Source organism: Trachypithecus francoisi, unplaced genomic scaffold (genome assembly GCF_009764315.1).
Source record: "Trachypithecus francoisi isolate TF-2019V2 unplaced genomic scaffold, Tfra_2.0 Lachesis_group4, whole genome shotgun sequence".
In the NCBI taxonomy this organism is placed as follows: Eukaryota; Metazoa; Chordata; class Mammalia; order Primates; family Cercopithecidae; genus Trachypithecus; species Trachypithecus francoisi.
In genome coordinates, this window is record NW_022681469.1 from 132,201,443 (window position 1) to 132,223,019 (window position 21,577).

At 38.8% G+C, this 21,577-nt stretch overlaps 1 protein-coding gene across 3 annotated transcripts in view; it reads left to right on the top strand.

Moving 5' to 3' along the window:
• NME8 (NME/NM23 family member 8) overlaps positions 1-21,577 on the top strand; it is a 47,343-nt gene that overhangs the window by 12,238 nt on the left and 13,528 nt on the right. For all 3 annotated transcript variants that reach the window (XM_033193653.1, XM_033193654.1, XM_033193655.1), the window contains exons 6-13: positions 187-303; positions 1,427-1,493; positions 2,386-2,459; positions 3,573-3,665; positions 5,729-5,925; positions 15,198-15,373; positions 18,381-18,525; positions 19,208-19,315. In XM_033193653.1, coding sequence (XP_033049544.1) covers positions 187-303; positions 1,427-1,493; positions 2,386-2,459; positions 3,573-3,665; positions 5,729-5,925; positions 15,198-15,373; positions 18,381-18,525; positions 19,208-19,315 — 977 coding nt within the window. The remainder of the gene's footprint in view (positions 1-186; positions 304-1,426; positions 1,494-2,385; positions 2,460-3,572; positions 3,666-5,728; positions 5,926-15,197; positions 15,374-18,380; positions 18,526-19,207; positions 19,316-21,577) is intronic.

Below are 21,577 nucleotides of genomic sequence, written 5' to 3' on the forward strand. Positions count from 1 at the left end.
TTTACCAACTCAAGAACATTCACATTATTAAGACCTTACTGTAAAATGGTTAATTACCATAGCTAAAAGAGGATTCATGAGGATGAGACTAGGGTAGAAGGGAGGGATGACTTAGTCTAGTTTGAGTGTTAATTCTTGATGTGTTCCGCAATGAAAGTTCCCCTCCTGTTTTCATTTCCCTTATAGAATGGCAAAATTATCGCAAAGATTCAGGGTGCAAATGCACCACTTGTTAATAAAAAAGTTATTAATTTGATCAATGAGGAGAGAAAAATTGCAGCAGGTGAAATGGCTCGACCTCAGGTAATACTTTGGATTAACAACAGTTTGAAGACAAGCTTATCATTTAGAGTGAAATAGAACAAAATGCACTACTGGTGCTAGGTACCTCTAAAAGCTTTGAGTACTTTATGTCTTTTAATTTTTAAAAAGTACATTACCTTTTATTTGATGTTTTCCTAAATTATTTAACCTAATTTTGTAACTATCTAGGTGTATAAATGGTACAACCTTTCTGGGAAGCGTTTTGGCAATGCATATTTATATACATAGAAATGTATATATACCTTTTGGATAGTTCACAGAATCACAGAAGCATATTCATGGCTTCCCTGGAAGTTAGGAACCTGTGTCTTTCTGGTATTTTGCTCTTTAATAGGATATTGATTATTGGTTTAGAAAGATTTTGTTTAAGTTAAGGAAATATCCTTTTGTTCCAAATTTGCTGATAGTAATGGTCAAGAATAGATCTTCACACTTATCAAATGCTCTTTTGATCATTAACATGATAATCATATGTTTACAGTTTTCTTATTTATTAATTTCTGACTTGTTCTTATTTTATCTCCCATGCTCTTATTAAATTTTAAGGTTTGGCTGGGTGCGGTAGCTCACGCCTGTAATCCCAGCACTTTGGGAGGCCGAGGTGGGTGGATCACTTGAGGTCAGGAGATCGAGACCAGCCTGGCCAACATGGTGAAACTCCGTCTCTACTAAAAATACAAAAATTATTTGATGGTGGGTGCCTGTAATCCCAGCTATTCGGGAGACTGAGGCAGGAGAATGGCTTGAACCCAGGAGGCAGAGATTGCAGTGAGCCAAAATAGCACCACTGTACTCCAACTTGGGCAATAGAGCAAGACTCCTACTCAAAAAATAAATAAATAAAAAATAAAAAAAATTAAAGGTTTACTACCCTTTCATACTGCACATATGCATTATTCCTGCCCCTTCCATTTGAAAACATCCCTTATTTTATTTCAGTGGAAAGCTGGAGACAGTAATGTCAGATAAGTTCAGGAACTCTTCCACTTTACTTTCTATTTCTTAAATTATAAATGTTTACTAGACACAAAATTTCTAAAAACCCACTCACTGTCATTTTAAAACATAACTATGTTCTTTGCATTGCATTTCTTTTTCATAGTATCCTGAAATTCCATTAGTAGACTCAGATTCAGAAGTTAGTGAGGAAACACCATATGAAAGTGTTCGTAAGTAAATTTACTTCAAAGTAATCCAAGGGTTTTCTGTACCTAGGTGGTCATCAGAGCATCACTTGTTCCAGCTAAACACTGGTAACAAAATCCATGTTTATTAATGAGGAATTGTTCAGATAAATGATGATTTTGTGCCTTGCAAGACTCAGCTATTAAAAAGCACCCCCTTTTCCTCACTCGCCTTACCTTTGGTTCTGGGCCTGGAGCCTTTCAGAGGTTACCCAGTACAATGGATTCCTGTCTCCTGTTACTAATCTGGACAGCAGCTTCCTACTTCATCCTTTACCATCTTCCAAAAATGTGTGATGATCATTTCTTCCTTGATGACCCATACTCTTGGTTTACTTTGCAGTTAACAATTTCACGCCTTCACTAGATGATCTGCGTTGGGGTAGTGGGGTGTATGTCTTCATACTCTGGAGGGAGCAGAGGCAAACAGCCACAACCAAATGAGTTATCTTACACTAAAATTTCATTATAAGAATGTCGGTACATTCATAGATGAATCCGTTGGTGATGTTTACTTGCATGATTCACAGTTAAAACTTCACTCACTGGTGGTACTGTGCTGGATGGATCCTGTGTGTGTAAGAAGCCTTACACATGGGAATTGCATGCAAACCGCCAGGGCCTACCTACTCAATTTTTGTTTCCTCTTGATTAAAAACTCTTGTGAATGTTTCTCCTGCATGCAAATAGAGGAACTGCCTTTTGATTCTAAGTAGGAACCCTCTGGTAGTTGAAATCCCATAATAAGATACACAGCTATCAATGGGCAACAATTCACTGATCGTTAGAAACTTACATTGCTAATTGCCAGATCCTTCATTATCCAGACTTTGTGCCGAGAAAATGAAATTCTGTCTTCTTCTAAATTTTTTTCTAGAGGACTTACTCAGTATTGCTATTATCAAACCGGACGCTGTGATTAGTGGAAAAGGTCTAGAAATTAAAAGAAAAGTAAGTAATATTTTCCAACTATGATTAAATTAATTGCAAAATAACAACCTCTTATTGTCAGTTTGAAGACAAACTTATCATTTAGAGTGAAATATAACAAAAATGCACTACTGGTGCTAGTTACCCCTGAAGGCTTTGAGTTCTTTACGTCTTTACAAGGCTCGATCTATTCTATTCATGCATCCTTCTGTAAATAATCCTACTCTACCAGTGTCCTATGTAAATTTTAAAAAAGTATAGTTCTTATACTAGATTGTATATTAGTCTGTTTTCATGCTGCTGATAAAGATATATCTGAGACTGGTCAATTTACAAAAGAAAGAGATTTATTGGACTTATAGTTCCACGTGGCCGGGGAGGCCCACAATCATGGCAGAAGGCAAGGAGGAGCAAGTCACAACTTACATGGATGGCAGCAGGCAAAGAGAAATTGTGCAAGAAATCTTCCATTTTTAAAGCCAGCAGATCTCATGAGACTCATTCACTATCATGAGAATAGTGCAGGAAAGACCCGCCCCCATAGTTCAGTCACCTCCCACTGTATTCCTCTTACAACACATGGGAATTGCGGGAGTTTAAAATTCAAGATGAGATTTCGGTGGGGACAGAGCCAAGCCATATCATTCTGCTCCCGGCCCCTCCCACATGTCATGTCCTCACATTTCAAAAACCAATCATGGTTTCTCAATAGTCCCCCGAAGTCTTAACTCATTTCAGCATTAACTCAAAAGTTCACAGTTCAACATCTCATCTGAGACAAGGCAAGTCCCTTCTGCCTATGAGCCAGTTAAATCAAAAGCAAGTTAGTTACTTCCTAGATACAATAGGGGTAGGGGTGCAGGTATTGGGTAAATACAGCCATTCCAAGTGGGAGAAATTGGCCAAAATGAAGGCGTTATGGGCCCCGTGCAAGTCTGAAATCCAGCAGGGCAGTCAAATCTTAAAGTTTGTATATTTTTGAGCCACTTCAAACCAAGTGTCCTATAGATTTTGCTGAGGTTCTTATAGAAAATGCATTGAAAGCTGGTGGTTTGTTAAGCCCAGAAAACAAACTTAACTTGTTTTACATGTGATCCCACGACACCTGGATTTGACCTTACTCTTTAATTGAAGATTACCAGAGCAGGATTTATCATAGAAGCAGAGCATAAGACAGTGTTCACTGAAGAACAAGTTGTCAACTTCTATAGTCAAATAGCAGACCAGGTATGAAAGTCAAAAAGAAAATATCCTCTATGTGTTTAAATACAGTGACCTCTATAAGCTTTAAATCTTTATTACAGAAAAGCAAATTGGTAAGTCTGAACAACTAAAATAACTTCTGGTGTCCCCGTTGGTGTCCATATCATGGAGATGCCAATGATAGCGGCTCTGAAAAAATCTTCAGTAGAAATAGTGGCTGCCAAGCAAAACTGGATGGTCTGATTGTGTTTTGTTGACATGAAGACCTCTTTATGTCATGTCTTTCAAAGGCCCCTGCATCAGTCCTCTGGAAGTGAATATCCAGTCCTTTCCTATTGATTTTTATTCTGGATTGAAGGCTCTGACATCAGCTTCACGAGAATGCTTTAATCTTTTCTTTACCTAAGGGCATTTCTCTCAGGCTGTCCCTACCCCAACTGCTCCACTCCTGCCACCTCCCTGCCCCATCAACAGTTTTTTGTCTGGGGATATAATATAATAAAGGCAGTGCTGTGTATTAGAAAGTGTACTGGCTTGGGAGTCAGGAGACCTCACTTCTAGAAATGCACTGTCCAATATGGTACCTACTAGATACAAGTGATCATTTGAATTTAAATTCATTAAGGTTAAATTACATTAAAAATGTGAAGTCTCGGTTGCACTAGCCACATTTTAAGTGTTCAAATCCACATGTGGCTACTGTGTTGGAAAGGGTAGAGAGCATGTACCTCATCACAGACCGTTCTACTGGACAACACTTTGTGGAACTGACTGCACCACTCATGCCATCTCTGTTGGCTCCAGCTTCCACATGTGTAGAAAGAAAGGGTTACTCCAACTGCATTGACATTAACTGTAAACTTCGGAGAAAATCCAATTCCTGGGCCCCACCTCAGACATACTAAATCAAAAACTCTAGGATTGGGCTCCAGAAATATGTGTCTTAACAAACCCCCTAGATAACTTGGAAACATCCTAAAATTTGGGAATGTTGTTAGGTTATCTTTAAGATCAATTCCAACTAGCTTTGAACTTCTACCACTTAAAATGTGGGAGACTAGTAGCGGGGCAGGAATAGGGAAAGATTTGTTAAAGATGTGAACCAAAAGTATCTGAGACAGGTTGCAATCAATTTAGAAAGTTTATTTTGCCAAGGTTAAGGACACACCCATGACACAGCCTCAGGAGGCCCTGATGACATGTTCCCACGGTGGTCGGGGCACAGCTTGATTTTATACATTTTAGGGAGACATGAGACATCAATCAGTGTGTGTAATATATACATTGGTTCTTCCGGAGAGGTGGGGCAACTTGAAGCAGAGTTGTGGGGTGGGATGCTTCCAGGTTATAGGTAGGTAAGAGACAAACGATTGCATTCTTCTGAGTCTCTGAAGAGCCTTTCACTGAATACACGATTTACACGTGAGACGCCATGGAGGAATAGTTACTTATGCCTTAGTCTCGCTTAGTGAATCTGCATTATTACATAACCAACTGAGCAGAGGAAGCCATCAGATGTGCATTTGTCTCAGGTGAGCAGAGGGATGACTTTTGGCTCTGTCTGTCCTCTGTCCCCCACCTGTGAAGATAAGCTATCAATTATCAATTTACATTGCCAGGGTGAAATCCAACAGAACTGTTTTAGGGTAAAGATCTTGAGTCCCACAAGGAATTTCCTTGTGGACAAATTATGAGGGAGGTATGTAGCTTTTTTTTTTTTTTTTTTTCATCTTTGTAGCGATCTTATTTCCCAGCTTGACTTTTCCCTTTGGCTTAGTGATTTGGGGGTCCAAGAGATTTATTTTTCGAAGGATACAAAGTTACCCTGCTCTGGTTATTATACATTTTCTTTATTGGAACATCACTATGTCCTCCATGAGTATATGAAATTATTTTTCAATAAAAAACAAAACAAAAAAAAAACCCAAACATAAAAATGTATTGTTAACAGGAGATTTATAAGAGTAACATTCCCTCGCCCAGGGACCTTGGAGGGGGAAGATTTCATTTGACTTGGGTAGTGACCACCATTTTAGTCCATCCATTTCAGGAGCCTGAAGGAAACAGTTTATCATTTTATTTTGTAGCCTGACTTCGAAGAGCTTGTCTCTTTTATGACAAGTGGCTTAAGTTATATTCTAGTTGTATCTCAAGGAAGTAAACACAATACTCCCCCTGAAGAAACTGAACCACAGCCCGACACGGAACCTAACAAACCATCTGAGGATCAATGTGAGGTTGAAGCCAAGGTTACACCTGGAATGATGAAGAAGAAACGAGACAGGTATAGTGCAAGACCAGGAATTGTGTCACTTGCAATGTGTTATTGGGTAATGAAGCGTCATGTAGGCACCTCAATACCTAGGGCAAATGTTTTTATGTTAAAGGCATAAGTATTTCTTCCAGTCAACCTGACATACTGTATATTCAGAAGAGCTGTGTGCCGGGTGAAGTGTCAGTAGTTGGCTTGTGGGTTGTAGGGTAGTAAGAATTTAGAGATGACGGTGTAGGTTTGAAAGGAAAGTTTTGTTAGATAGAAAGAGGACTGCAGAAGAGTGCAGCAGGGCTCCTCAGTAAGAGAGGACTGAGCTCGCCATGGTGGATTTTTCTTTAGGGATATTTATAGACCTTAAAGCTGGAGCTTAAGGGTTATTTGGACCTTATTAGCCACGCAGGTCATGACAGATAATTGCACTTATAGACATGTTTATACCTTGATGTCAGCAAGGGTTGCACAATGAGTTTGAACATACATGCATTCCAGAGATGTATAGAAATTCTAGTTACTTATAATTTTTTTTTAAGCCTGGTACCAGATGCTGGCTTTAAATAATAGGGAAGTCTAGTTACTTCTAAATTCCTCGGATAAGGAGTTTTGCCTCTGGATAGTCAGCTTGGTAGCCCTCAGGTGATCTTTGCTCCCCTCACTGTGACTGCCCTGAAAGTTTATGTCAAGACCACTAGAAAGGGAGGCCTTTTTCCTGTTCATCATCCTAAAGCTGGGCACACCAGTCTGGCCACAAGGGCTGGGGCTTGAAGGGTGTATTGGAACCACGTATAATCCTTCCCAACTCAGTCTCCTCTCGCATCTCCCCACCTTCCCCTTTCAGTTTCCTGGTGCCCTAAAAACTTGAAACATGAACTTTTACTTTAGATGGTTTGTGGTTACAAATTACTGAGAACAAAATTGTTGTATATTTTTTGTTGACGGATTTTAAAATATTAGAAAATGGATGTAAATAATTTGTAGAGCGTTGGTTTTATGTGCTGCTGTTTGCACCTGTTATTCCTCTGAAGACTCAGAGAATGGAGAGTGTCACACAGCAGTTGTCAGGCTGCACCGGAAAGAAAGTCAGGTGAGCAAGAACATACTTAGAGTATGTGAGCCTTGGGGCTTCCGGGGATGTGTCTCCCCGTGCTTGGCAGTCCATCTCCACCGCATTTTCTGATGGAGAATTTCCAGAATATTCCTTGTTATTCCTTCTTGTCTTATTAATGAATTGTAGTGGCTTTTCTTGGGTGCCTACCTCTGTTGGCTCCTAGTGATGCCATATTTTTAGGAAGTGGGAGATCCTAATATCATTAGTTCCAAGTTGTATGCAGGATAAAGGAACTCATAAGGTAAATCCTGTTGTCAAGGAGCTTTGTAAACAGCAGTTACTTTCAGGGTTTTAAGGGAAAATAATAATGAGTGGGCTGAGGGAAGGTTTCTTGGGTAGGGTGTGTCAAGTTTAAAAAGATACCAGATTTTATCCTAGAATTTTTGAGCCATTCAAAAAACAAAAAGCGCTCTATGAAGCACTCATTAATGTAATGAATAAAGTCATCATTCCATGGGGCTATCGTTTAGGTAGCAAACCTCCTTTACATCCAACTTTGAGAAGCTCCAATTGTTCAATACTCACATGACACCATGAAAAATTTCAGCATGTTAATTGGCATGTCAGAAGGAAGTGCCAGCAGCTCTCCCTCCAGAACAAGAGCAAGCACTGTAGGGGCCAAGGTCGGAGTGAAATGAAATGTGTACATCTTGCTCTGGCACAGTCTGCAGTATTTCCTTTCTAAACTTAGAGTCCCCATGTGCCTTTGGCCCATGTTTATCCCAAGCTGGCCACAGCAGACAGCATGGGACAGTGTGGAGCATGCTTGTTTGGTGTGCTGGGGCTCAGAAACTGATACCCAAAGTATGGTGCTTTGACCTGCTGAACTGAAAAAGCCTCACAATCTCTCTGACTTGCCCCAGCACTCCCGGCCAGCTGTCTCTCTCAAAGCACAGGATGAAGCTGAAGTTCTTTTTTTTTTTTTTTTTTTTTTTTTGAGGCGGAGTCTCGCTCTGTCGCCCAGGCTGGAGTGCAGTGGCCGGATCTCGGCTCACTGCAAGCTCCGCGTCCTGGATTTACGCCATTCTCCTGCCTCAGCCTCCGGAGTAGCTGGGACTACAGGCGCCCGCCACCTCGCCAGGCTAGTTTTTGTATTTTTTAGTAGAGACGAGGTTTCACCGTGTTAGCCAGGATGGTCTCGATCTCCTGACCTCGTGATCCGCCCGTCTCGGCCTCCCAAAGTGCTGGGATTACAGGCTTGAGCCACCGCGCCCGGCCTGAAGTTCTTTTATCTGCCTAAAATCCACACATCTGACAAGGACAACAATTGTTTTTCTTCCCCTGCCTATAAGACCAAGAATGTAACCACATCTGAACGGAGATAGTGTACAAGTTAATTTCTGCGCGTTGGTCCATTCATTCTCCCTAGTCATCCTTTATTGCCTCTCAGCAGAATTCCCTCCACTCCCATGGCCTGTTTTGCCAGATGGTCTATAATGGGTATTCAATCTTTTGGCTTCTCTGGGCCGCACTGGAAGAAGAAGAATTGTCTTGGGCCACACATAAAATACACTAACACTAACGATAGCTGATGAGCTTAAAAAAAACAAAAACAAAAACAAAAACAAAAAACTTGCAAAAAAAAATCACAATGGTTTAAAAAGTTTACCAATTTGAGCCGGGTGCGGTGGCTCATGCCTGTAATCCTAGCACTTTGAGAGGCTGAGGCGGGCGGATCACGAGGTCAGGAGATCAAGACCAGCCTAACCAACATGGTGAAACCCATTCTCTACCAAAAATACAAAAATTAGCCAAGTGTGGTGGTGCATGCCTGTAGTCCCAGCTACTCAGGAGGCCGACGCAGGAGAATCACTTGAACCCGGGAGGCAAAGGTTGCAGTGAGCCGAGATCGCACCATTGCACTCCAGCCTGGTCAACAGAGTGAGACTCCATCTCAAAAAAAAAAAAGAAAAAAAAGTTTACCAATTTGTGTTGGGCCACATTCAAAGTCTTCCTGGACCTCATGCAGCCATGGGCTGCAGGTTGGGCAAGCTTGGTTTATAAGCTTCTGAACCTCGTTGAGGGGTGGGTACTCACTCTCTGGTTCTCCCTGTGTACCTGTTAATCAAATTTGTCTGCTTTTTCTCCAACTAATCTACTTTTTGTTGTTGATGCCTGTTGGTTTTTCAGTGAAACTTGAGAGGACAGAGGGGAAGCTTTCCCCTGGCTCTTATAGTGCTTGTTCTTGTTTTCACAGCTCTTGCTTTGGAGGGAGGGCCTGAAAGGCACTGTCACTTCCATGTGACATCTTTCAAGTATGTCCAGAATCTAAAGGAATAAGGACAAAAAATTCTCATGAGTAATTTATTCAGTTGTTCAGTTTCACTCTTTATTGCCCCCTCTCCCCTGTCTCCCAGCCTGCTCAATCTCCTCTCTGGGTGGTGGGGATGGAGAGGGTGAGACAGGAGAGAAGTTAAAAGCAGAGCAATTGAACTGGGAGTGATTGGTGAGCACTCCCATGAACATGACCCCTCTGGGTACACAGCAGCAGAGCCCCAGGGCTTTGTTGGCTGGTTATCCCTATGGAGACAAACACTTCACAGCTTATGAATTCACATGGTGTGGGGAAACTCTCTCCATGCCATTGATGGTCTGCCTGCTCCAGTGGCTGCAGAAGGATGGGGAAGAGCCAGGGAAACAGGGCAGAGGTACCCTCGTTTGTCGTTCACATTCCAGCTTCCTTCATGATGGCTTTTTATTACATTATTTACATGTCTGTCTCTTTAATCAGCCTGTTTTAAGAAATCAAAGGATAGTGTCATTTATCTTTGCTTTCCAGTCTTTCTACGGATCAGGAAGGTGTGGTTCCATTAGCTACATTGCTCAGGGTCACACAGGTAGTAACTGGCAGAGTCTTCTCATTCATTCACTTATTCTGTTATGTATTGATTCATTCATCTAGTATTTATTAAAGTCCTACTATATGCCAAATCCTAGAGATACGAAGATGGGGAAGAATTAGATGATGACCGCTGAGATCACTTTCAGTTTTAAGTCTTTATGACAGAGTGAAGGTGACATTTCCAACCACCTCTACTATATTGTATTCCTCTGTCCATAGAAAACATCTATTCTCTTCTCAGTAGCCTCTCTATTTGTCTCTATAACTGTAATAGCTATAGGGAACTTAATTTTTTTCTTTTATGGTATTCTCATTTAAATTAAACATAGTAGACACAATTCCTAAAATAATCCCTAAAGGTGTTTCTGGGATCAGGGCAGTCTGAATTCTATACCCTGACTCTACTCCCATCTGCAAAGCTTTCTTTCCTCTCCAGAGTCAAATGGAAGCTGAACTGATAAGGAGCTGGCTGTCAGTGAGTTCTGGAGCTCTGTTCAGGTCCCCAGGGCAGGAGAAGGTGAGGGTGGTGTGGTGTTTTCTCCACTGTGAGTGTGAGGAGCTCCTGAGCTCCCCAGAAAACAAGGACCTGCAGACAACCACAGACCTTGAGAATAGCAGACTTGTGGACTTCACTGAGACTTCTAACTCTTAAAGGGCCAGGATGGAACTGAGTAGAATTATTGAATTCCTTGCCCTCGCTAGCTCTCTGGGGATCTTTCCTGATTGACCCTGCAGAAGAGTAACAACCCATTGTCTTCTACAGCGCAAGCTTGTAGCCTAGAGGTCATCTTGCCTTCCAACTACAGGGTTTCCAACACTTATATCAAAAATCAGACCTGAGCCCCAGTGAGCCAACAAGGAAAAATGACTACCTGCCTAAGGGAGATTGGCAGCCAGAGAAACGAAGGCCTATACAAAAATCACAACACAAGTCTAGTGAAGCAGATCTGCTTAGAGACAGAAACATCCTTAAATAAAATAGCTATAAAAATAGGGCTTGAGATTCAGTTGCTAGGTATACATTTAAACAGCCTTTCAAATTTGACTTACACAAATTATGATTTGAATTGTAAGTCCAGTGGAGAATTAGTGGGTATGATCATTGTTTGAGACTCAAATTAATGACATGGAAAGTCAGATGCAAGAAATAGCTGAAAGTACACACAAAAAATTAGACAGATATTATGAGAGCAGAAGTCCGCAATCTGGATAATATACTGAGGGGACCAATGTGCTAATGAGAAACTCCACACAGAGAACAGACGGACAAACTGTAATTCAACAAATAATGGGGGAATTTTTTTCCCAGAATGAACGCATTTGTCTGCCAATTGCAAGGGCTTACAATAGTCCACCCTCAGCTGATGCCACTGCACCCCTACCCCACACACAAATACAGGAACATCCTGGGAAGAAACACTGCACACTGTTTCCAGTCAGAAAGAATAAGCAATTGTATACTTCATATGTTTGAAACCCAGAGCACATCATCTTCCTAACATCCTCTTCCTCTGTATGACGAAATTATTTTTAAGTACTAGGTACTGAATGAGGCAAACAATTATGCTAGAATAAAAATACAGATAGTGAAAACAGTCTTTTATGGGCCAGATGCTGTGGCTCATGCCTGTAATCCCAGCATTTGAGTTCAGGAGCTCGAGACCAGCCTGGCCAACATGGCGAAAACCCATCTCTACTAAAAATACAAAAATTGGCCAGGCCTGGTGACCCATGCCTATAGTCCCAGCTACTTTGGAGGCTGAGGCAGGAGAATTACTTGAGCCCAGGAGGTGGAGATTGCAGTGAGCCAAAATCGTGCCACTGCACTCCAGCCTGGGCGACTGAGTGAGACTTTGTCTCAAAAAAAAAAAAAAAAAAAGGAAAGGAAAAGAGTCTTTTATGGACTTTTGAATATATAAATATATGAGTATATATGTCCCAAAGGAAAAAAGTGATAGATTATTTAATTAATATTTTTATCAATAAAATATATGTATGCCTGTATATATTAATCTGTCACAGAAATGAAGTACAGCTTTTGCTTTTTGAAAGTCTTAATTTTTGAAGATTTGTCCATGATGTTCTGAAAATTGATCTCTATGTTTAATAGAAACAGATGGGTGAAATTCCCATTTTACAGTACATTGCATAAATTGCAATACTGCCAATAGCTTTGTTGTTTTGGGATTGCTTCTATCTAGAGCACCATGTATAGTACACTACTTACAAAAGGATAAGTAATGAATATGTGCGAATTCCAAGGGTACATAGCAGCATTATCATTAATGTTTAGGAGTGCTGGTACCTGGTGCTGATAAAAAGCAACCAGACTTTTAATTGGTTTTATTACTGGTTTAAAATTGCACTTGCACTTGAGGTGGATCTCTTCCACCAACTGCATACTTGGCAGCAATTGAGAATAAGTTACTTATAAGGGAAAAATACCTGACTGCCATAAGGCTCATTTTAGGACTACTGGAAGAAAAAGACTGCATTCTTACAAAGCTAAGATATTCACCTGGTAGAGCAAATGAAGATCTTCAAGGACATACTTAGCAATATATCACCTATATACTCCTGTGGAAAATATGTGAGGATATACTTAACCAAATCAAAAATATGGGAGGAAAAAAAAAGAAAAACAGTTCTTATCAGTGAAACTTGGAATCTCTGAACACACACACAGACACATACAGTCCATAATTCTGGGTTTTATAATATAACAGCTGATGAAGGACTCCAGAAATAGAAGAAAATTCTTCTAGATTCTAAATTATCTCAACAAAACCTAGGAGTTTCTGGGTGTATGTGGCAAAATGGTTCAAAGATCAAGAAGGTAGTATTTTGACAGTTGTATTTTGAGGTTCTTATTTGCAGAAAGGGCATAACTGGAGTATTAAAATTGGGAGGTAATGTGTCAGAATGCAAGAAATACTTGGGACATACGCATCTGACAACAGGGGCCGGAAAAAGACAGTAAACATTAGTGCAGTGGATAAGTGTAGTAGAACTTCCACATTAACAAGGGAAAAACATGGAATGAATAGCAGCTTGCTCAGACCAGCAAAATAGGGGAAAAAAGAAGAAATCTCAATTTAAAATAAATAATCTAGATAAAGTAAGATGAAAAAAATAAAGTCAAGAATATGGCTATTAGGATAACTATGAAAAGGTTAGTTTTCCCATCACATATAGAGATTACTAGGTAAAGGTTAAAAAAATAAACTAAATTATAAACCATCATATTAATGATGGGCACAAGAATCATCATTGAGTTTAAAAATATTGTGTGAAAAATACACAATTTCATATAATGTCCTCATAGATGACTTATGAATTATAAGGGGATAATTGTAGCTTTTCAGTAGAGGCAACAGGGGGATATCAACTAATTAATATCACCAATAATGGGGAAAACTGACATCGTACACCTCCTATGTGATGGAGCAAGTAATGGACCAAGAAGGACACAGGCTCACAAAGGTAGTTTTCCTACCAAAGATTCATAACCGGAATGTAATAGGAAACTATTAGGCCATCCAATAATTTGAAACCATCTAAAATGAAGGGAAGTCTACAAACAACTGGCCTGGACTCTTCAACATATCAAGATCATGAAAGACAAAAGAGGTGGAGTCACTGTTGGAGATAAAAGCAAACTAAGGAGGTGGTACAACTACTTGCAATATATAATCATGGATTAATATAAAAAATTACTATAGATAAGATGGTATTAGAAAATTGGTGAAAATTGAATATAGACTGTTTATGAGGTAATAGTTTTGTAGCAATGTAATATTTCCTGAAGTACTTAGAGGTGAATTGTTAAAATATCTGCAGCTTACTCTCAAATGGATCTGCCAAGACACACATACACACACCCACACAGCCCCCCATACCCTCAACACACATTGGGGGATGAAAGCAGGAGATGGAGAGAACAAATACGAGACAGTGTTAACAGTTGGTGAACCTAGATGAAGGGTATAAATGGGAGTTCTTTGTCCTAGTCTTGCAACTTTTCTATTAATTTAATGTTTTTCAAAATAAAAAATTTAAACAACTTTACTCATCTATATTCTGTTTAGAAAAAAAAAGATGAAAATAAAGGGATGGCCAAAAAATAGCCAGGAAAAATAAAGTATTAACATCGATCATTAAAATTGCTAAATTTGATAAAGAAAGACATGATGTAGAAGGCAACATTTATGACAATATAGCAACCAAAAAAAGAAAAAATTGTGCCCCCACCAACATAACGGCTAAGTACATAAGGAGGGAACTACTGGAAAAATAAGGAGAACTGGAAAAAATACCTGCTAGCAGACGAGAATAAGTAAGGATGTAGAGGAATTAAAAATACATAATCCATAAATAATATATACTAAATTGGCCGGGCACGGTGGCTCACTCCTGTAATCCCCGCACTTTGGGAGGCCGATACGGGCTGATCACAAGGTCAGGAGATCGAGACCATCCTGGGCAACATGGTGAAACTCCATCTCTATGAAAATACAAAAAAAAAAAAAAAAAAAATTAGCTGGGCTGGTGGCGCTTGCCTGTAATCCCAGCTACTCGGGAGGCTGAGGCAGGGGAATCGCTTGAACTTGGGAGGCAGAGGTAGCAGTGAGCCGAGATTGCACCACTGCACTACAGTCTGGTGACAGAGTGAGATTCCGTCCCAAAAAAAACCACAAAAAAAACCCATATATATATGTGTGTGTGTGTGTGTGTGTGTGTGTATATATGTATATATGTATATATATAGGTAGATAAATTATAATATATGAAACATAAACATATATACAACCTTACACATTATGACTTTTTCTTTTATACAAAGAATACTTCAACACATTTTAAATCAAAATTTTACCACACATATTTTTCTGATTATAATCCAATAAAATTGGAAATAAACAATAAAAAGTAACTGACAATGTTCACTTGAAAATATGAAATGCAGTTTTAGATAACCTTTAGTTCAAAGACAAGATTAAAAAGAAAGTTAAAAACTCTCTGGAAAGTTCTACGTAGGGAAAAGAAAAATTTTTCCTTAAAAACACAAAATTTTATTTTGATCTTTGTTTATTCTCTCATAAAGTCAAACATAGATGATATCATGTAAGTAATTTTTATAGTGGGCTCAATAAAAAGTTGAATTAAGTATCATATTCTTGGATATAATAGGGAGATGCAATTTATCTTTATATGGAATTTAATTGTGTTTTATTAAACTTCTAGTAATTTATGAACATTATCAGTTTTAATTTGTTGGCATGGTTATAAACTTCAGTTTACAATAATCTTAAATTGTATTTTGGATTTTGACAGTTTACAAGAATATCTGGAAAGACAGCATGTAGCTCAGTTTTGTGACATTGAAGAGAATGCAACTAATGTTTCTAAGTTCATGGATACTTTCTTCCCTGATTTTAAAAAAAGGAAAAGCATGAAATTAGAAAAGACATTGGCATTACTTCGACCAAATCTCTTTCATGAAAGGAAAGGTAGGGAATCAAGCATGCATTGTTTAAGTATTTTATAGATGAGATTTGAATAAACCCTAGTATAATTACTTTTAAAGACATTGTTTTAAAATTTAACATTGAAGAAAAAGCACCTTAAGAAATTAATGTATTAACTTACTAATATCTTAATAATAGTGAATAAAACATATTTGTAGCTGAAGAGTTTACAAGGTATTTTCTAACCTGTGAATTTGTTAGAGTAGATTTTAGCATTGCAGGAATTATTACATAGTAAAGATTGAAAGCTTTTATGTCTGAAATGTCAATTCAAAGCTTGGATCTACCATAACTGATAGTGTGACTTGAACAAGATATTTTACCAAGTTTATTTCTTCACGTGTAAAATTCAGAACATTAAAATGATAAAACACAAATAAAGCACCTGGCACATAAAGAGTTAGTTCTTTTAATCTCACCTCATATTCTTATAGCAGAGTGAATATGGCAGAACAAGAACACGAGTCATAAATTAACACTATTCATTCTTTTTTTATACCTAATATATGGAAACATAATTACCATTAATATTTATATATTGGCCTTTTATTCTCTGACTTATCCAACTACCTAGGAGCTTTCTAGGAGCTTTGGTAGTTGTGGCTTGATTTATTTAGATATTTGCAAAATATTTTCCCTTTATTGTTGCTCAATTGTTTTTCAAGATTATATAGATATCTAAGAATGAACTGATGTGACACATTTATTTAACTATTAAGCACCTTACTTAGAAATTTGCCTGTGATTGATGAGAAGTAAGGTATCAAAGTGTGGGCCAGGTGCTGTGGTTCACGCCTGTAGTACCAGCACCTTGGGAGGCCAGGCAGCCAGATTGCTTGAGCCCAGGAGATCAAGACCAGCCTGGGCAGCATGGTGAAACCTCATCTCTACTAAAAATAGAAAACGTAGCTGGGCGTGGTGGCCCATGCCTGTGGTCCCAGCTGCTGGGGAGGCTAAGGCAGGAGAATCACTTGAACCTGGGAGGTGGAGGTTGCAGTGAGCTGAGCTAGCGCTACTGTACTCTAGCATGGGTGACAGAGTGAGATCCTGTCAAAAAAAAGAAAAGAAATAAAGGAGGAAAGGAAGGAAGGAAGGAAGGAAGGAAGGAAGGAAAGCGGGAAGGAAGGAAGGAAGGAAGGAGAGAAGGAGGGAGGGAGGGAAAGGAGGGAGGAAGGAAAAAGAAAGAAAAAGAAAGGAAGGAAGAAAAAGAAAGAAAGAAGAAAGAGAGAAAAAGAAAGAAAAGAAAGAAAGAAGAAAGAAAGAAAGAAAAGAAAGAAAAGAAAGAAGAAAGAAAGAAAGAAGAAAGAAGAAAGAAAGAAAGAAAGAAAAAGAAAGAAAGAAAGGAGGAAAGAAAGTCAACAAGGTGTTTGGGGCTTTGAAGTATGATTTTTTATGCATCAGGTCATTCCATGAAACTTCTATGCAATTGCTAGAAGCCTTTATCTAGAACCAGGAATTCTGTATGTGTTCATACCTGTCACCAAATACTGCATGAGAAAGTGTTACTGGAATGCTTGAAAGGATGTTTGAAAATTCTCGTAGGCATAGTGCAAGCAAAGTAAAATATTTATTATTATATTCATCATGGAATTTAGAGTGAAACAGTCCTCTAGTGGTGAGTCCATAGAAACTCAATGCTGTCTTGCAAATAAAGCATACTCACTAATATTTTTTCAATGTATCCGTTGGATGGTGAGGACCCGCTCTACACCTGGTTTATAACTCGTTTGTGATCACTTAACTCACAGAGAGTGCAAATTAGGGAAGGCAATCACCAGGATTCTCAAGGGTCGACAATCGACCTACTCTCCCATTAAATCTACTTTCTTTAGCTTTATACAGATTTACCTTCCCTGAATATTTTTCCTTAGCTTTTATCATGAGTCATTTCAAGAAGCTATTAATATTATATGGCAATTGCTTGGGGATTGGTTGTCACTTTTTAAACTGTGGTCATCAGGTATCTTCCTTTGAGAAATCTTTTTACAAAATTAGTAATTAAAAAAAACTTCAGTATCTTCTAAGAATTAATATGATTTCACCTTTTCAAATTTCAAGAGCTATATATCCTATGTTTATTTTTCTGTGAGGCAGTTCTGAAGCAAATTGTTGCTTAAACTGTATTAACATGCATGGCACTTTGTTTTATTCTTTCCTTACAATTGTTTGCTTAGTTCTAGTTTATTCACTTTATTTCCTGTTTTTTGGCCTCAGTAAGGAGCTTAAGGCTGTTTGAGATCTGAGTCAATATTTGTGCTTTTGACTTATCCTTCTTTGTCACAAGATGACCTACACAGCTCCAAACATCATGTCCCTCAAACATTCAAAAGCAGGAAGCAGAAGGTGGTGTAGGACAGAGGTTCTCCCTGAGTACCTCTCTCAGAAGACTCCCCAGTGTATTTCCTATAAACATCATTGACCACAGCTGGATCACACTGCCACACTATCTGTAAGGAAGGATGGAGGTATGAGTATTGGATTTTCTAGGCTTCTGTAGTGGGAAGCAGGCAAGAGAGAAGAAGGTTGAGATATACTTTCAGGTATTCAATCAAGTTGTTTCTCCCCAAATGGGACAAATCAAATCATGGTAATTGAACATAAAAATTATTTATAATGACTTCCATAATTGTGTTGGTTGATTATTTAGGTTATTGTCTGCACACACACACACACACACACACTCTCTCTCACATTCACATGCATACACCCAAGAAAAAGATTTAATGAGATACGTGTGTGTGTGTGTTGTATATGTGTATGTGTATGTATGCATTATTCCTATGCCATGAAAAATTGGAAATGCATCATAATGAGATGTTAAGGGACACTGTTCACCTTAAATTAAAACCTAAGAAGCTATTTCTGCAAATTTCCAAAATTTTGCATGAGAATAAAGTGCATTGTATGCCTTCATGATAGTATATTATGTATTGTGTACATAACCAGTAATTACCAGTTTAAAACTTATTATGTGATTGTTTTTATTTAGATGATGTTTTGCATACTATTAGAGATGAAGACTTCAAAATACTGGAGCAAAGGCAACTAGTATTATCGGAAAAAGAAGCACAAGCACTGTGCAAGGAATATGAAAATGAAGACTATTTTAATAAACTTATAGAAAACATGACCAGGTAGAATTCAAGATTTAGAAAACTCAGTCTGATTTATTTTTGAATCATGTAAACTTTCTCCTAAGTCTGGTTTCTATTTAAGCTGCCAAACTCCTCAAGTCTGTAAACATGTTCTGAGTTTACTTCTCTACCAGTCCTGCTCCCATCCCAATCCTCTGCTCACCTGCCTGTCTTCTCTAGTCTTCCAGGAATGTTACTGGAATAGTAGGAAGTTCTCAGAGGAAGTTAATGGAGTCCCGTTGAGTTGAACACCAGAAGTCCAGGGTGTACAATACTATCAAGTTTAAGCAGAGAACTGACTGACTCTCGAGAGCTTTTGTAATCTTGTAGTTAACTAGTTCTGGAAAGAATGAGTTGCTAGAAATGTGCTAGAAGAATAACGGAAATAGCAATTGAGGCAGAAATCCTGCAAGGGCATGTAAACCAGCAGGACCATGGGAACAATTAAAGAAACATCTACAAGAATCACGGCCCTCTCCTTCCCTTCCTTTCTCTGCTTCTATTTTAAAGATATGCTCTTGAAAATTTATCAGTGGAAACTAATTTCTGACCTCTGTTAAAAGATTATTTTACATGTTACCTGTTTTTGATCTATTTAATAACATGCATTTGTATTGCCCATACGTAATTAATTACTGAGCTACAATTCTTATTACTTCTTCTTTGTTTTCTTTTCTAATAGTGGTCCATCTCTAGCCCTTGTTTTATTGAGAGACAATGGCTTGCAATACTGGAAACAATTACTGGGACCAAGAACTGTTGAAGAAGCTGTTGAATATTTTCCAGAGAGGTAGGATTCATACCATGGGTCCCTATCTGTTTTCATGGGCTTCATTTTAAACACCTTTTTAGATGTAGAGTATTGGAACCACAGCTCTAGTCCAAGGGAGCTTCTCAGGAAAGCTACCTTTCCTGGTGAAGGAGTGGACTGCTTATGACTGGAGGTCCAGCCCTGTGCCAGGCTGAGGATAGCCAAGGATTTGCAAGAGACCATTGTGAGATGCTAGGCTTGGGGCCGGAAGCTAAGAGGTGTATATTTCAGTCAACAGCTCATCTCTTGGGAGAAATATCCACGCCACCCGCTATTTAGGAGAAATTCCTTTGGGCAGGTTGTGGTGGCAGCTGTAGTTTCTTTAATTGATCATGAGTTTTAAGACAATGATGACTAATTGAATATGTACTCTACAATTTAGTGGGAACATTTATTGACTTAGCTTACTGATTAATCTTAGAAATAAGCTAAACTTTGTAATCAACTAGACCCCTGGCATATTACCTGGCATATAGGGGAAACTCTTTGCATATTTTCTGAGCTTACCTGCTAGGCTTAATATCATCTGCAGGATAAAATAGTATCTCATGCATCTCCATATTTGACACGAAGCTGATGGAAGTAAATTGAATTTCAATTCCCTTGAATTCTTTGTGCTGATTTTAGGGTAGGATTCAGTTCAAAGAAAGAAAGGATTCCCCTCATACCCCCTTCAAGTGTGCAAGAATATAGATGCTCTTTAAGGCACTGCAAACCTAACATACATGTTGACACAATAAATAGCAATAGTTATGAAGCCTCACTTACATGAAAGCTGAAGTGCTTTCTTTGGGGTAGGATATACTTAAATTTGGCTTGTGCTGCAGGAACATGTATTGCCCCTTATTTAGCCCTACTTAATTATGTCTTTGCTTATGTGCCAATGATTGTGAAGGATAATAAGCATAGAACCTCTGCAAGTGGTGTGAGCAGAGTGCCATGGAATCGTTTAATAAAATGTGGCATAAAGTGCAATGCATGCTACCAGAGAGAAGGATTGATATCAACACAAGGCCTGTGCCTGTAGGCACACTGGTCTAGACACTGTGGCACCAAGTTACTCTCAGTTACTGCCCCATCTCCACCCTACTATCATACTGAAAATTGCCACATGTTCACAATTAATCTTTATCTTTCTTTCTAATTGATCCCCACTTTTCCACTTCCCTTGGATCCACCCAGCACTTACGGTTGCTTTAGGAATAACTCTTTCAATGGAACTTCACCCTTTTCCTGTGCCTGAATATCAAATTCTATGCTGGCATTGTTTTACCCAAAATATGATAATTTTCATAGAAGAGAAGCACAGCAACCCCTCATTGTTACCCATTACTCCCTCTATCCCACTATTCCTCCCCTGACATTTTCCAATAATCATGTTTGACAGCGTAACAGGGGATGGGAGAATGCTCTGCATTGAGTAGAGTAAGTGGTCAGGATGGCTCAGGCTGTTTCATTCAATCATTGTGCAAATCCCTCATCCCTGGCAATCATAGAGTCCAAGGGATCAGGGATGAAAGTATCTCCAAATTGGAGGTGTGGAAACAGCCAAGGGCAGAATGGAAATGTCAAGATGATAAGGCAAAAAAAAAAAAAAAAAAAAAAGCAAAAACAAACAAACAAAACCCTGAACGAGTCACTGAGACCAGAGGGGAAAGAAGAGGATCTGGAAGCTGGGGACAGAAAACCAAGTTTCCTGTGATGTGAAGAATCCGCATTGGTGTTAGCAGGAAGGAACATTATAGCTGGAATTTGTTGGGTTGACTGCCGTGGACCGTTTAAAGGGAAAAAGTGAAATGGGCAGTGAGCATCATTTGCTACTAAAATATGCATAGATAGATAGAAAGACAGATAAAAAGGACCACTGAAAAAAAAATACCAAAGAGCAACAACTGATTCAAGAGATACATACTTATTTATAGGAAAGAAAGCATAACAATAAACTGTCTAATCTAATGCGTTTGGTCTGGTATTATCAGTCTCACTCCTGCCTCTTCCCATAAAGCTGTCCTGTCTACTTCTCTTTTATTGCTGTTGTTGCTCACATGGAGGGTTCCCTTACAGTATCTTCTGGATTTAATGTTTATAATTTTGTATCTTTGGTCTAGAGTCAAATGCCATGTAATGCTTGATAATGTGAAGCATTATCACATGGTGAAAGAAAATTTATTTAGAGTTCAATACACGGACCATATATTTCAAAGGCATCATCTGATTGTGTCTGCAAAATCACCCTCTGAA